This window comes from Benincasa hispida, chromosome 12, assembly GCF_009727055.1.
Source record: "Benincasa hispida cultivar B227 chromosome 12, ASM972705v1, whole genome shotgun sequence".
Taxonomy (NCBI): Eukaryota; Viridiplantae; Streptophyta; class Magnoliopsida; order Cucurbitales; family Cucurbitaceae; genus Benincasa; species Benincasa hispida.
The window spans coordinates 22963146-22978146 of record NC_052360.1 but is presented as its reverse complement, the minus strand read 5'-3'; the positions used below and the strand labels follow the sequence as shown (position 1 = coordinate 22978146).

At 33.4% G+C, this 15001-nt stretch overlaps 2 protein-coding genes across 3 annotated transcripts; one reads left to right on the top strand and one right to left on the bottom strand.

Moving 5' to 3' along the window:
- Nucleotides 1-1781: 1781 nt before the first annotated feature.
- On the top strand, nucleotides 1782-3699 carry LOC120067108 (RNA-binding protein pno1-like). Its single transcript, XM_039018523.1, has 2 exons — nucleotides 1782-2030; nucleotides 2862-3699. Exon 2 carries the CDS (start codon nucleotides 2886-2888, stop codon nucleotides 3558-3560), a length of 675 nt encoding a protein of 224 aa, XP_038874451.1. The 5' UTR covers nucleotides 1782-2030; nucleotides 2862-2885; the 3' UTR covers nucleotides 3561-3699.
- A 2105-nt stretch (nucleotides 3700-5804) lies between these two features.
- LOC120067105 lies at nucleotides 5805-13424 on the bottom strand. Of its 2 annotated transcripts, XM_039018520.1 has the most exons (17): nucleotides 12884-13424; nucleotides 12569-12788; nucleotides 11459-11580; nucleotides 11260-11348; nucleotides 11138-11173; nucleotides 10786-10879; nucleotides 10346-10388; nucleotides 10128-10228; nucleotides 9808-9872; nucleotides 9216-9712; nucleotides 8992-9079; nucleotides 8762-8902; nucleotides 7819-8387; nucleotides 7274-7409; nucleotides 7118-7186; nucleotides 6749-7009; nucleotides 5805-6423 (listed from the first exon to the last, which is right to left on the bottom strand). In XM_039018520.1, the coding sequence occupies exons 2-17, from the start codon at nucleotides 12784-12786 to the stop codon at nucleotides 6310-6312; spliced, it is 2643 nt and encodes an 880-aa protein (XP_038874448.1). In that variant the 5' UTR covers nucleotides 12787-12788; nucleotides 12884-13424; the 3' UTR covers nucleotides 5805-6309. The 2 variants fall into 2 exon arrangements, with proteins under 2 accessions (XP_038874448.1, XP_038874447.1); XM_039018519.1 differs by having other exon boundaries at nucleotides 12569-13424.
- Between the last annotated feature and the right edge of the window lie 1577 nt (nucleotides 13425-15001).

Below are 15001 nucleotides of genomic sequence, written 5' to 3'. Positions count from 1 at the left end.
TTTGAAATTTTCCCTAAAAATAAATAAATGACTAATAAAAAAAATTGTAGGTAAACATAGTGTTAATAACTCAATTTTCAAAATAAAAAATTAAACAATTATCAAACAAATTGTAGTTTTAAATTTTTTCTTCTTCTCATATTAATTAAGACTGAAATGTTAACTTTTGTAAAGAAGTTGGGAGAAAACAAGTTCAGTTTTTCAAAAAAAATAAGACATAAAACTTGTATTGCTCCGAATTCGAGGTTTGATTTCACCACCAATATTAAAAAAATAAAAAATAAATAAAAAAAAATGGAGTCTAGCCTTAGAGTTAAGCATGTTGGAAACCTCCCATTACTAGACTACACATATATAAGTAAAAAATAACATAGAAATTAAAAAGAATGCAGGAAAATAAGAAACAAGAGAATTATGGTAGAAAAACTCCTAATCAAAGAAAAACCACTTCACGAAAATTTATTAAAATCTCTCCTCGACTTCAACTATAAGAACATTCCTTTAAGATATTATATTTCACACAACTAAATTAATATACCAACCTCAAAGTACTTAAGATTATAAATTATAGTCATAAAAGTCTTTTTATGTGGATTGAAGCCAAAATAATAATAATAATAATTAAAAAAAAATGGGATAAAATTCTATAAATCACTTAGAAGTTTAATGTTGTATAAAATTGAACTTCATCAACTAGTCAATCATAACACATAGTCACAAATTATGATTTCTAGCATATGGGTTGGGATGAGTTGGATTGTGATATTTTTTTGGACCAATCCAAAAATTCGAATTGGTCAAGTTGGCAACCCAAACATGGTCTCTAACAACTCAACCCAATCCAACCCTCAAATTTTGGGTTGGATTGTCGGGTTACTATTATTTTGTCTTCTTAATTTAAAATACTTAAATTTATTTATAATACATATCTGTAATCACTAAAATCTTATAAAATTAAATTCTTACGTACCAAATATCTATAATATCTACTACAAACTTTGTAAAAAAACATTCTCAAAAGAAAAATATAAAGAATTCACAGATTCATCAATTATAAAAGAAATATATATTTTTTATTAATATATATGTAATATGAATTGAGTCATATCAACCCAATTTTTTTTATTCAACGAAAATAAAACTAACCAAATCCCATTCGTATAGTTTGGATTGGATAATCCGAAATGTTTGGGTTGTCAGGTCATTTGAACACCTAGAGATGTCCATGGGGTGGGGGCGAGGCCGAGATGTCATTCTACATCCCGTCCCCCGCTCCCTATTTCATTAAATTTTCCACGTGGATCGGGATAGGATTCCCGTGGGAAATCGCATGGATCTTCCCCGCGGGAAATTTTTCTTACTTTTTTGCCAATTAATTTAAATGAGCAAATTTTTAGTAGAAAGAAATAAATATAAATCAAATTATTCACATATATAATCTAAATTTAAATATTTAATTTAAACCTATTCATTTTCTTTCCCAATAAAAAATCAATTTTGAAATTTAAATGTAATATTTATATAATAATAATAATAATATAATATTAGATAACTATACTAAATAAATATTTAGAAACTAACTGGATAGAGGCAAATCTCCCCCACTTCTTCTCACATTCCCCGTCTAATCACATTCCCCGTCTAATCGAGGAATCTCCACTCGTGTGGAGCAGCCGGAAAATTGGACATGTCTATGAACACTTTGGCTATCACTTTTAGAAGGTGAAGGACAAAAATGTAATTTAACAAATAAGAAAATAAAATAAAATTACAATTAGAGGTTGCCCTAATTTCTGAGTTTGATTTCGTCTCCTTCGCCTCTCTCCGTTGTTATACCCTCTGCTATTATCTCTGAGATTCAATCCTTCAGCTCTTAATCTCTGATTCATTGTATCTCCATTGCACCGCCACCCACTCTCCCGGTACTCCATTTTCCAGCCTCACTGAGCGGCGGCTCTCACATTCAAGCTTTAGCCGACACCACACTGTCCCCTCAACATCTTATCCGCCCTCGTCTCTCACCATCTCAGGTTTCTACCTCTCGTCTTATTGGGTTATATAATTTCTTTGGTTTGCGATTCATACTGGGGACGATTCGTTTTGGGTTCATGATTTCTGCAAGTTTTCTTTTCTGTGGTGTTCTGTTTTTCTTTTGATAATCGTGATTACTTGACTGGAGTATTTTTGTTATAGTCTTCATTCCAATTTGATTTGGTATGAAGGTGAATTCATGCCTTATGGCCTGAAACAAAACGAGGGTTGACTTTTATTTTTCCTCTTAAATTTGATCCGTCTCAATTTTTTACTATATTTTGTTCTATGACTTTTTTCCTGTTAATTTGCGACGTATAGTTAGTTTGTTTTTACTGAATAATTCGTCTCGAATTTCTGCGCTTTGAACGTATTTCTAATTCTGGTGGATTAGGTAATTAAAAGAGCTAGCCTTTGAAGGGTTGTTTTTTAAGTCCATTCTCAAATTGCAAGTGAATATTGTTTTTTGACAAGTGATACTGGGGAGGAATGCTGTTCACCTCATCCTTTCTGCAAGTTTGATATTTTGGGGCGTTCCATTTTCATTTTAGAATGTATTTTGGTAAATGTCTATATTCTGAAGTTATACATGTGTATCCTACCTTATTATGAGACGTTTAAAAGTTCAAGGAATAATCTTCTCACTGGGGATTTTATTATAGCTTCGTTTACTTTACTTTTCCCTTTTTACCGTAGGAGGGTGGGAATGGAGATTTATGCCTTCAATTGTGCCGCCTTCTGTGTAGATGGGTTTCTAAATCCATTTTAATCTTTCACTCAGATATCACTCGTATGTCGATGTATAATGGTAGTTCTTTGGGCGTTTGCAGGGTGGACATCAGCAAAATTCCATAATGCAGTCTACTGAAGTCCCCATTTCCATGGAAGTGGAAGCAGTTTCAAGTAAAACAGCAACTGAAGTTGGCACCTTGCCACCAAAACCAAAGTTTGATCCTCTAAAGCCTCATGAGATGAATGATGGCCGCGTTCAGTTCCGAAAAGTATCTGTTCCTCCACATCGTTATTCCCCTCTCAAGAAAGCATGGATGGAGATCTACACCCCTATATATGATCAGATGAAAATTGACGTCCGTATGAACCTCAAGGCTCGTAAAGTTGAACTGAAAACAAGAGCAGACACACCTGACATCAGTAACTTGCAAAAGTGTGCAGATTTTGTTCACGCCTTCATGCTCGGTTTTGATGTAATCGATGCCATTGCACTCTTACGAGTGGATGAACTCTACGTAGAATCTTTTGAGATCAAAGATGTTAAGACGCTTCGAGGCGAGCATTTGTCCCGTGCCATAGGCAGACTGTCTGGTAAAGCTGGTAAAACAAAGTTTGCCATTGAAAATGCTACAAAGACGAGGATAGTTATTGCAGACACCAAGATTCACATATTAGGATCCTTTGCCAACATCAAGATTGCTAGAGATTCTCTTTGCAGCCTCATTTTAGGTTCTCCAGCTGGAAAAGTTTATTCAAAATTAAGAGCAGTTACAGCCAGATTGGCAGAAAGGTTTTGATCTTTTATTATTTTTGCATACTGGTCATTTGAGTAAGAGTGAAAATTTATTGAGATGCTTGCGCATTGAAGTTTTGTCCTATATACTAATTATTAATCAATTCACGTTCTCTTAATGGGTATAAGGTGATTGATATTTAGAATGGTATGTTGATTGAAGTAACTTCGATATCTTTTTAGACTTTAGAGCCTATTAAAAAGAGTGTGTAACATTTTGCTTCAATTTATTAGCTTTGCTTGACGACAACTAGGTTTCCAATTAGTTTTTTCTTTAGTTGGCTTGAATTTCAATACTGCATATGCATAGATAATGCTTTGACTTGCTGTACGTAATAAGAACTACTTGGAGGCTTCTATACTTGTATTACATTGTATTTTCACTTTCTTTTTTCCTTCTTCTTTCATTAGACTATGATTGTGAAGCATTTTATGGTAATATGTGGCAGTCCTGCGTCGTTCGGTTCATTCTTCGCTATCAAACTTTCTCACGTTATGAAATATTTCTTCCCTTGCACAAGTACCTGAGGTAGTGTTTAATTTCTCAAAGTCACCACACGTAAGATTGTTCCAAATTATGAACTCTTAACTTTAGAGTTCCTATGATTGAATCACAAAAAAAGAACAAGAATGTCATCGTATTAATGTAGATAGTAACTAGTAATTGTCTTGAAGTGTTTCTTTATCATACTTGCATATCTTGTATTTGGACATCCCAGTCCACCAGCTTCTAGTCCAATATGTTATGAAAACAAAAGAGAAAAACTAGATAATTATTCGAAGGTAGTCTTGAGAGTAAAGATAAACAAAAAATACGAGACCATTAAGTTGTTGAAAATGGTGTTTTTCACTCTCCTTTTTATAAAAGATCAACCAAAAGTGATCTTGATATTTGGGGCGGGGGGCGGGGAGAACTCCAATGCAAGAAACAATAAGTAATGAAAATGAGTTTTTTAGTTGTGAGGCTCACAATGAGTTTGAGAACTTTTTCGATCAAATAATAAGTAGGGTCAACAACTTCACTCTTTCAATTTCTACCCTTTGAGACGAACATGCCCTTAATATTAAAAAAACTTTGGTCTAATATAAATTAACCTAGAAAATTGTAAAAGCCACCTCTAAATTATACATTTTGCTTCACTTACACCATCCATTTGATTGATCACCTTTATAAACTTACACAATTTTACAACTAATCCTTTGATCTTGCAAAATGGACAAGTCACTTCTAACTATAAGGTTTACTATATCTATAAAAGTATTAAGGAAAATATCAATTTATACTCTTGAACTTTGGATATTTTATCAAATTAACCTAAACTAATAATTATATCAATTTATACCCTTGAACTTTGGGTATTTTATCAAATTAACCTAAACTAATAATTATATCAATTTAAACCATGAATTTTGGGAGTTGTATCAATTTAAACCCCAAAACCAATAATTATATCAATTTAAACATGAACTATTATAACGTATCAATTTAAACCATAAACTTTCATAATTGTATTAATTTAAACCCTCCATTATGTTTGATTTGGATACACTTATGAAAATTCGGGGTTTAAATTAATATATTTATGAAAGTTTAAGGTTTAAATTGATATACTTATGAGAGTTCATGGTTTAAATTGATACAATTATTAGTTTGGAGTTTAAATTGATACAACCCTCAAACTTTAGAGTTTAAATTGATAAAATTTTTAGTTTAAGGTTTAAATTGATACCACTCCCAAAGTTGGGTATAAATTGATATCTTGCTCTTACAAGTTAAACTAGCTTTTAATGCCATAAAATAAAACCTGAAAACTATAATATTAACCATTAAAAAAAAAAACTTTACTTTTGAAATCAATGTTAAGTTGTTATCTAAATTTAAGACGACCAAAAATTGATACAAAGATTTTGAGTTTGATTGGAATAACACTTTATATGTCACGAGTAGTTTGTGTATTTTGCAATATTTTAGGATTTAATTGTAATAATATTATAAAATTAAGAGTGATTAATAAAATAAAAAGTTGAAGAATGTGATTGTATCAATCTTTCAAGTTTGAATGCACTCAACCATTTATATTATTATTATTATTTTTGAAAAAAAATCAATAAATCAACATTATCTTCTCAATTTCATGTTTGTTATCATCAAATGGAGTTTCAAGAATTTATATGGTGTCAACCTATGAAATATGAATCTAGGACTTAACCCCACTGTTCTGCTTCACGTTCAACCATAGTCACATAATGCATAAAGAATATCTCTAAAAGACAGCTCAAGTAATTTATGATACAAACTCTACAACCTTTATAGTTTGAATGCATAAAAATTACACATAAATGATGTACAAATCCTATGGTATGTTCCCCATGGTCCAAAATATATCAAACAAATCTGACTATCTGCTCCACATTTTCATAATACACCTCCCAACCCCATGTACTCGAAAACATTGTAATTAAAATCTTTCAATGATACGAGGTAAACGGTTTGAACATTGGCCCAAGAATTCATTCATTACCCATTCCTTAACCATATGACTCGAAACAAATGACAGATACCATTGGAACGATACCGCAATTGGCGATGAACTTGCCCCACATAGGTTGACTCATTGCAAGAATCAATCTTCAACGCTAGAAGAGTTCTCCAGATCTCATGACTTGCACCCAACAAGCATCTCGTCTTTCTATGGACGTTCATATAACCGCTGGCTCTTACGTGTTTAAGATAAGACACTTGGTTCTACCTTCTATAAGAAGTATGTAAGTTGTTGCTTTTTTCTTGAACCTCCCTCACCATACAAATCATTCCATTGCTTCAACTCATTCATAACTGATCCCTCAGAAGCAAAACTTGCAGCAACCTGCAATACATTACACATAAAGTTCGATATCAACAAATTATTATTGTTTCAGAATCGATATCTGCTCGAAGCAGCCAAAGAGATTCCAGAAAAGCTGCCTAATAGAAATGGATTAGTCACATCCTCCCATCTAGATTGTGTTTTTTGAACCCATATACTTCATTCAAAAATGACCTCTTCGACATAGAACAACGCCCATGAGATATGGGTTTAATCTTATGAACTAAATATATAAACAAACTAGCTACACGACACGAGCCATGAAGAAGTCATGGTAAATGAAGTCTACTTGCATCTCAAAATTAAGCGAAATATATATATTCACCTGATTTTTGGCCTGCCTCATATCATCCATATTTAGGGGCCTCAGAATGATCGCCTGTTCCTCTTTTTCTGCCTCTTTCGTACCTGTGACTTCTTCTGAATTATTTTCCTTTTCCTTCTTCTCGTTCTCGGTCTCGGTCTCCTTCTCCTTCTCCTTTTCCTTCTCCTTCTCCTCCTGCTTCTCCTTCTCCTCCCCCTCCCCCTCCCCCTCCTCCTTCTGCTTCTGCTTCTCCTTTTCCTTTGTCTCTCTCTTCTTCTTTTCCTATAGAAGATGGAAGTTACAGAAATTTATTTGTAGAACTTTGATGATAAAGCATTTCATATTATACAATTAAGGATGAGATGGAGGAATAGCTTTAATGAAAGTTACCAAATCCTTCAATCTCTCTTGTTGCAAGAGCTCCCGAACAGGCCGATAAGCTGCAGTCACACACAAATTCTGTTGCCAGAAGTGAAGGTCATGAGCTGATCAATGGAACTAAGCAATTAATTCATGCAGTATCATTAGACAAATTAGAGGATGCACCTTGAGATCACTTCCACTGTATCCTTCTGTCATAGTTGCAAGCTCCTTGAAATCAAGATCTTCAGCCTTCTCCTTCGATAGAAGAGTTCTTAATATCAATTCCCTGCTCTCCACTGATGGAAGACCGACCATAATTCTGTTTCAATAGAATATATTTAAGGATTAGAAAATGAGTTTCCTAAGAAGTTTTTGTCGAAAATTAATACTTCTCTAATCCATTTTATTGATGAGCTCATTCAGTTTTGGCAAAGATAATGGGTTGCATAACCCCTCGCCAATTATACAACTCAAAAAGAGATCACTTGTGACTATAAGCGAAGTAGATCAGTACAGTAAAGAAAAGTAACAACCTCCTTTGAACAGTATTTACTCTATAGGTTGTACAATGTCCTTAAGTTCTTTAGAACTCAAGAACACAATTACAACCTATAGAATAGATCCTATTCAAGTGAGATCGTAACGGTATCCTTAAGTTCTAAGAAAAGGAAAGTAGAAATACTTAATGAAAATAAAAACCAGGCTAAGGATAAATATCATATTCTTACCTGCGTTCAAATCGCCGAATGATTGCTTCATCGAGATCAAATGGCCTGTTGGTCGCAGCAAGAACTAGGATTCGTTCATCATTCCTAGTCAGCAGTCCATCCCAGTGTGACATGAATTCATTTTTAATCTTCCGCATGGCCTCGTGCTCTCCGACTCTAGTCCTCTGGCCGAGCATGCTATCGACTTCATCGACAAAAATAATTGTAGGTGAGACTTTTGCTGCGAGCGTAAACAATGCACGGACATTCTTTTCATCTTCCCCAAACCATTTAGAAGTGATTGTGGACATTGAAACATTGATGAAACTTGCTCCGGCTTCATTAGCGATGGCCTTTGCCAGCATTGTCTTTCCCGTTCCAGGAGGACCAAAAAGCAGGATGCCCCTGCAAGGTTTAAGAAGCCCACCTTTAAAGAGGTCTGGTCGTCGAAGAGGAAGCATGACTAATTCCTGTAAGGACTCTTTGATATCATCCATAGCACCAATGTCCACAAATGTCACCCCAATTTCATTTGCAGGGATAACTTCGGGTCTTATACGCTTTTCAAATTCGTTGTCGGGAGGAATTTCCTGTCAGAAGTAAAGGAAATATTAAAAGGATGAAAAAGAATACTCACAACTAACAAAGTTGAAACCTCAATTCCAAACACTAGAACCAACAAGGACATGAATTCATAAAACACACATGAAAAAACAACACATGATCCTTTAAAAATGTACTTCAGATATCAAACAAAGGTAATTAGTAATTAGATTACCAAGAACTTATAAAATTTGTGATCATTTTGAGACACAATCTAGGTACCTATGGTTTTCAAACATTTTAGTTGATGAACCAAACAAATGCAATCCATGAGGTAAAGAATGAACTGTAAGGTGTTAAGAAGTCAGAAATCGAATCAAACACTGTCTAAGTTCCACCTTTATCAAAGACTCCAACTTACAGGTGCTTTTTGTGGAGGCACATTTTCAACATCTTTTTTCACTATAGGAACAGATTTCTCTGCCTCACTTCTGTGTTCTGCAGCTGGATTTTCGGATTTAGATTCAGTCTTTGCCCCAACAGCTTCGTCCCTCTGGGCTTCCTGCAAAAGTTAGATTTTTCAAAATCACATACATAAGATGTACAAAGAGGCATGCTTCTTTAAGCAAAATCTTGAAACATAAATCGAACCTTCGATGATTCTGCATTCGTTTCAAGCTTTAGAGTGTCTTTTCCTTCATTATTTCCTTCCTGGAATATACTCAACCCATGGGATAAACTGCTCCAGAACCAAATTTTTATTAATATAGGCATCATTCATGGGTGCTTTATTATTATTTTTCTATCTCACTTCTCTTATTGTTTAGGGGGGATTGGTGGGGATATTAAACCCTAGCAAGAAATGTGGTGCATACCTCTTGGAAGATATCAGAAGTTTTCCATTTCGGTATTCTGGATCCCCGTTGTTCATCAAATGATAGGATATCGCCGACACGACAATTTCTTCAATATAATTACTGAGAATCATGGTGTCTGCATGGCAGATTGAACCAAGATCATCACATTCAAGATCATTTGCAGCAAGTACTTCAGCGATGTGGTTTTTATTATCTTGGAACTGAATCATCTTCATGTCCTCTTCCAATTGAGCTTTCCAGCTGACAAGATGGTTCTCATCTTCAGGGGGTCGAATTTCAACACTATACCGGAATAAATCGGTCAGTCTGTCGTCAACGTCGCCGCAATCATTTTCCACATCTACCATTCGAGAACCAAGTACTAAAACTGATCCTGAGAGCTTGTTCAGAAATTTATGGAACAGATTGTACATCCTCTGTGACTGAAGGAGAAGTCTCTCAACATCTCTCAGATACAAAATTATGGAACTAGTTTCTGATACCGACACCAAGACCTGTAAGATTCAAACGGTTAGACAAATTTTCAGACCATTACAAGCTGTAATAAAATAAGGTTTCTATCAATATCAAACAACTCATACGTCATTACCTTATAAAGTGACTGAAGAAAAAGTTTCTCATCAAAACACCAACTATTTGTGCGCTTGGCAGAAGCTGAAAAAGATAATCAGAAATTATGATTCAATGCTTCTTTAACCATTATTATATGTTCTTTCATCAATGCAACAAAATAAAACATAATTGGACTGAAACGAAAAAGAGCCAAATATGTCGTGGTGAATTGGCGACACTGATTTGGTTTGGCAAAACTAAAGCAACAAAGTAGTAATACATTTGCATGGATATATTATCAAAGAAAAAGGAGTAGTTAAAAATTTTCATTTCACTTTTTTTTTTTTTGGATTTAACCTGGGTTTGTTGAAGCATAGTTTGATGAAATACTACTGATGTCAGACGCAGCAGATGCATTTCTCCGAAGTTTTGGAAGATTAGACGAGCCATCAGTGCATCTGCACATAAAGAAAAAAGATCCCAGCTAGAAATTAAAACATAGTGTGCAACTAGTGATTGTCCAATAAAATTACAGCTTTACTCAATCATATCGCAAATAAATAAAGATGAACTACCTTGATTGAATGTCGGTAGTACTGCTTTGCCTTCTTAGGTTTCCTATAAAAGAAAATGGAACGAGAATATGATGAAAGAAGTGATGATTTATAACTACAAAATCTTTTGTTGAACATCAAAAGAACAACAATGAAGGGATATTATGTTGTCCAATCTTAATTGATATTATAAATCAATCAGAGTAACCTTAAAAACAGCCATTGTTGATAAGTAATCTATGTATATTTGAATAAGGAGAATGAAGAACTCAAGAATTTTGCTAAATTATTAAAATTAGCCAACGAACTAAAAATAGTGAGATTATTTATCAGGTGCGAAGTGAAAATGGTATGAGATCTCAAGTATTCAAAGAAAGAACTATTTTTGGATAAGACAGAATAAACTTGTCAACTGAATGAGGAACGTTTGTCTTGGAGATGGAAAACATATGTTTTCTTACCCCTAGTATTTCCACTTGAAGGAAGAATCGTGAAAGAACCCCAAATGCTAGACATTCGCTCAAATGTCACCTCAGAGATCGACCTCTTGAATGACTGCAATATTAATCCAACATATTAGGAACAACTCCTTTCCTTGGCCTCCTCAATCAACATGTCTATGTTTAATTCAAGTGATCTAAAAGACTATTTTATAACTTCTTGAGAAAGTAAAGGTACTCACATCAGATTGTCGCTAAATAACTATTAACCTAGTTGAAGTTTTCAGAACTTGCATTCTAAAAACATGACAATCACCTATATTATACGAAAATGGTAACATTTTAATTCTCACTGATGGCAGTTAGAACTTACAGATTCTTTCTTGGGACAACCATATTTGCTCTGCATCTGTAGAAAATTTAACATTGCTGATGTAAGTCTCATTATGTCAAAATAAAACTGAAAAGATGAACTTAAAAGTATAGAAAAGATACCTTTAAAGAAAAGTCAGAAACGTCTAACAACAGCAACTTCGACTCGAAGTGATGCGCCAGAGCCTTGGCAAGCATCTGCTGGTAAAGTTCTTTATGAAAAGGAAAAAAAAAAAATACAACCAGATTACATTATATGCTGCGCCCTGAAAAAGTATTGTTCGCGACAGGGTACTCAAGGTAGAAGCATCATAATTCATACCTGTTGGTCCTGAAAGCAAAATAGCCCGACTTGCTGGTGAAAGATTTCTAGTGTGCTTGGAGATGTCGCAGTGCTTCAAATGAACATATGCAGCACTCATCAAAAGCACCCGCGTCCTCTCGCTGTGATAATCATCAGAGTAGAACATGAAAATATGACGAGGAATATGAATTCAAGGAATAAAACTATGGGTATGTAATAATGGAACTGTCATGGATAGAAGAACCATAGAAAATTCTCACAATCTATAATTTTCACAATGATGGCATGATTAAGTTCTAAACAGTGAAAAAAAAATCAAGGTTTTTTAAATCCATGGGAATAAAAACACTTTAAGCTACAAAGATTCTCTTTTCATAATTGGTACAAGGACTTAGCTAAAAGACTGCAAAAACCATGAGATTGTTGAAAACTTATGGATAAAAAGGAAGAAAAGAACAAGGAAGCTCAATAGAATCCAAAAGCATAAACTAAAAAGTAAATATAAATTGACATCAAAGTAGATTTTTTTCTTGTACTTCTAACGAACTACTTCATTGTATTGATTTACTTTCATAATTTTTCTTATCGTTCACTAAGGATGAAAAAAACAGAATAACAATTGTGGTTGAAATAATAGTGTACACACATGAAGCATTAAAATTTAAAAGAGTTTCAACAACATAAGCTCAACACAGACAAAAATGGATGCTTCAACTTGGACCATGAAAACCCTTAATCAAAATGTTCTACAAATAGGCAAAGCATAGACATAATCATCTTTAAGCTCATCGTCACCTCCTCCATTAACCAAGTGTATAAGAATCCAATCCTCAGTAAACACCATCAAATCCCACGTTGCTGCCTACCGCATCGGTTTAAACGAAGTTTTACCATAACGTCTAATTTCTTGGAACCAGTATGTAACAAAGATTCCATGCTTTGATGGATTAATACAAACAGGGTGACATCTGGAAGGGGCCACAAGTAACAACTATTTGTAGGATCAACTATAAACAATCTGGCTTAAACCAAAATCTGAAAGCAAGAAAAACTTCCCAGCCAACCTGCTGACTAACAAGAAAAGGAAAGATGTTTAAAAGATCAAAGAAGAAAGAATCATATGATTACCTTAGATAATAAGGAAACTCATCAAAAGTTACATTGCTGTTTTTGCCATCAAGCAGCTGCCTGATCAGCTCCTGTTCAATCTTTTGCCCTGTAATCTCATCAGAAGAGCCATTCCCTCCAACCCATTTCCCAACAGCTTGTCCAGAGCTCAATCCAAGGCCTACCCCAACTCCAACCCCAACACCCAAAGCAGATAGAAAAATGTGCTTCTGTTCCATAACTACCAAAAACAACACACCTCCAAAACAAAATTTCCTTTTCTCCTTTTCCCAAACAAATTGAAAAACTCAAAGAGAGAAAAAAACAAAACCTCACCTACAAATCCGATCCTGAATCACCTTCAAACCCAAAAACAACAACAAACCCACCATCTATTTGCTACCTGATGATGATCCATTGAAAGAAGCAGCAAAAAATCTGGGTTGAATATCCCTTGAAAGGGGAAGAATCGTGGGGATTCAGAAGGGTATTTGCAGAAAGAAGGAAAAAGAAAGAGGGAATCAAGGGAATGTGTTGGTGGGATTTTTTTATTTTTTTATTTTTTATTTTTTGGGTTTTTTTGAAAGAAAAACAGAGAAAATATTGGATTGTGAATCCGGAGACGACGCTGGTCGGAGGGTGTTGACAGGTTATGAGTTAAGAGAGCTATATATAGCATGGGCTGTCCTGTAATGGTGGACGTTAAAAATTTTCCCTTCCCAATTTACAAAGACCAAAATAGGCAAAAAAGGCTTACTTTGCTAAGCTTCTTTTGACTTCCTTATGGCATTTCATTGCCTTCAATCCAACCCCTTCACCATTAAAAGCCAACCCTGCAACTTTTTCTCCCTCTTTTCCCATTTCCTCAATTAAAAAGCATTCATATATATACATATATATATAAAAGAAGACTGTTGTTCTTGCGTCTTTTCTCTTTCTCCTTGTGCCATTTTTTTTTTCTGTGTGCATAATATTTGCCTAGCCACCAAGTCTTTGGAAAAAGCAAGAGTAAAAAAGTCTATTGGAAAGTTTACATTGTCCAAAAGATTTACCTTTCTCCATTCTTTTCCCCTAAAAAGTTGAATCTTTTTTGAGCTGCACACACCACATGTCTCTTTTCTTGTTTTCACATTTGGTTATTTTTGTTTGGTTTTAATCTTGATGGGTTAACTTTTATTATCATAGGTTCAATGCTAATTCTAAACTTGTACTACTAGATTTTTTACTTTTTTTTGGTAAATAATTATTACTTTTATTTTATTTAACGTATAAATATGATCATTGTGTCAATTCGGACATAGTTTAGTGGATAAGATACTATTTATCACCTTAAAAGTTGATGGTTAAATCTCTCAACCCATTAATTATCGAACTAAAAAAAGAAAAAAAAGAATATTATATGTTGTACATTACATACTTGATTGTTATTATAAGTGTTAAATAATCATCCAATTTAAAAGTTTTAGTCGGTAAGTCAAGATAGATTCAATATATCAATACTTAGTGGTGGATATATATTGCACATATGTTGCTTTTCAATTTTTTTAGTTTTCAAACTTTTAAAATATCTATTTTACTTCTACACATAGATTAGTTTAGGTAGATATTAAGAATTAAATCAAAATTGTAGTATGTATCCCATAGCATAGGCATACCTCAATTACCCTAAATTCTACTTTTATGATTAAAATAGCATATTAGGATTAAAAAAAATAATAAAAAGAAAAGGAAAAAATCTCATGGAAGTTTGTAAATTAGTCACGTGCCGATCTTAGGGTGCATCCTGCCGCATCTGATTTTTTATATTTCCCTTAAAGAAAAATGTTATGTTTTCTTTCCCCATATGTTTTCTTTTTCGCTCCAAAATTTGAATGAAAATTCCATCTTTTGGTAAGACGAAAGAGAATAATTATTTTAAATCACATTTTAAGTAGTAAAAAAAATTACAGAATTTCATATAATTTGAAGGTATATTGCTTTTTACTTTTGTTATATTTTAATTTTAAATAATAAATCAAGATTTAAAATCTATACTAGCAAATTTTAAATTTAAATTTAATTTCCAAATAAGTCAAATATATAGTTTAAATTATATTCCTCTAAAAATTCTATTGCTTTTTTTTTAAAAAAATAGAATTACTTCATAAACTACCGAAGAGAATATTTAAAACTATTTAGGGTGTGTTTGGGCAAAAATTATCGTGAAACTATAATAATCACATCTTGCTACAATAAATACTATTTTGTATTCTCCAATTAGCTATTGTCAACATTATTTTAAAACCTCCATTTGCTATGATATTTACTATGTGCTACATATTTTACTATTTTATATTCATCATTTTTTCAATCTTTGCTATAGTGTTTACTATTTCCTCCTTAAACTAAAATAATTTACACATCAAATACATATTATTATAACATAAACTAAAATAATCTACACCCCAAACACAA

What these genes read in the sequence shown, in the direction of transcription:
- LOC120067105 (XM_039018519.1), bottom strand. Translation starts at nt 12,786, where the DNA reads ATGGAACAGAAGCACATTTTTCTATCTGCTTTGGGTGTTGGGGTTGGA. An exon ending in GAGTTTCCTTATTATCTAAG is followed by an intron (nt 11,581 to 12,568) that starts GTAATCATATGA and finishes TGATTATCACAG; the next exon opens with CGAGAGGACGCGGGTGCTTT. An exon ending in ATTCGGCGATTTGAACGCAG is followed by an intron (nt 7,410 to 7,818) that starts GTAAGAATATGA and finishes CTATTGAAACAG; the next exon opens with AATTATGGTCGGTCTTCCAT.
- LOC120067108 (XM_039018523.1), top strand. Translation starts at nt 2,886, where the DNA reads ATGCAGTCTACTGAAGTCCCCATTTCCATGGAAGTGGAAGCAGTTTCA.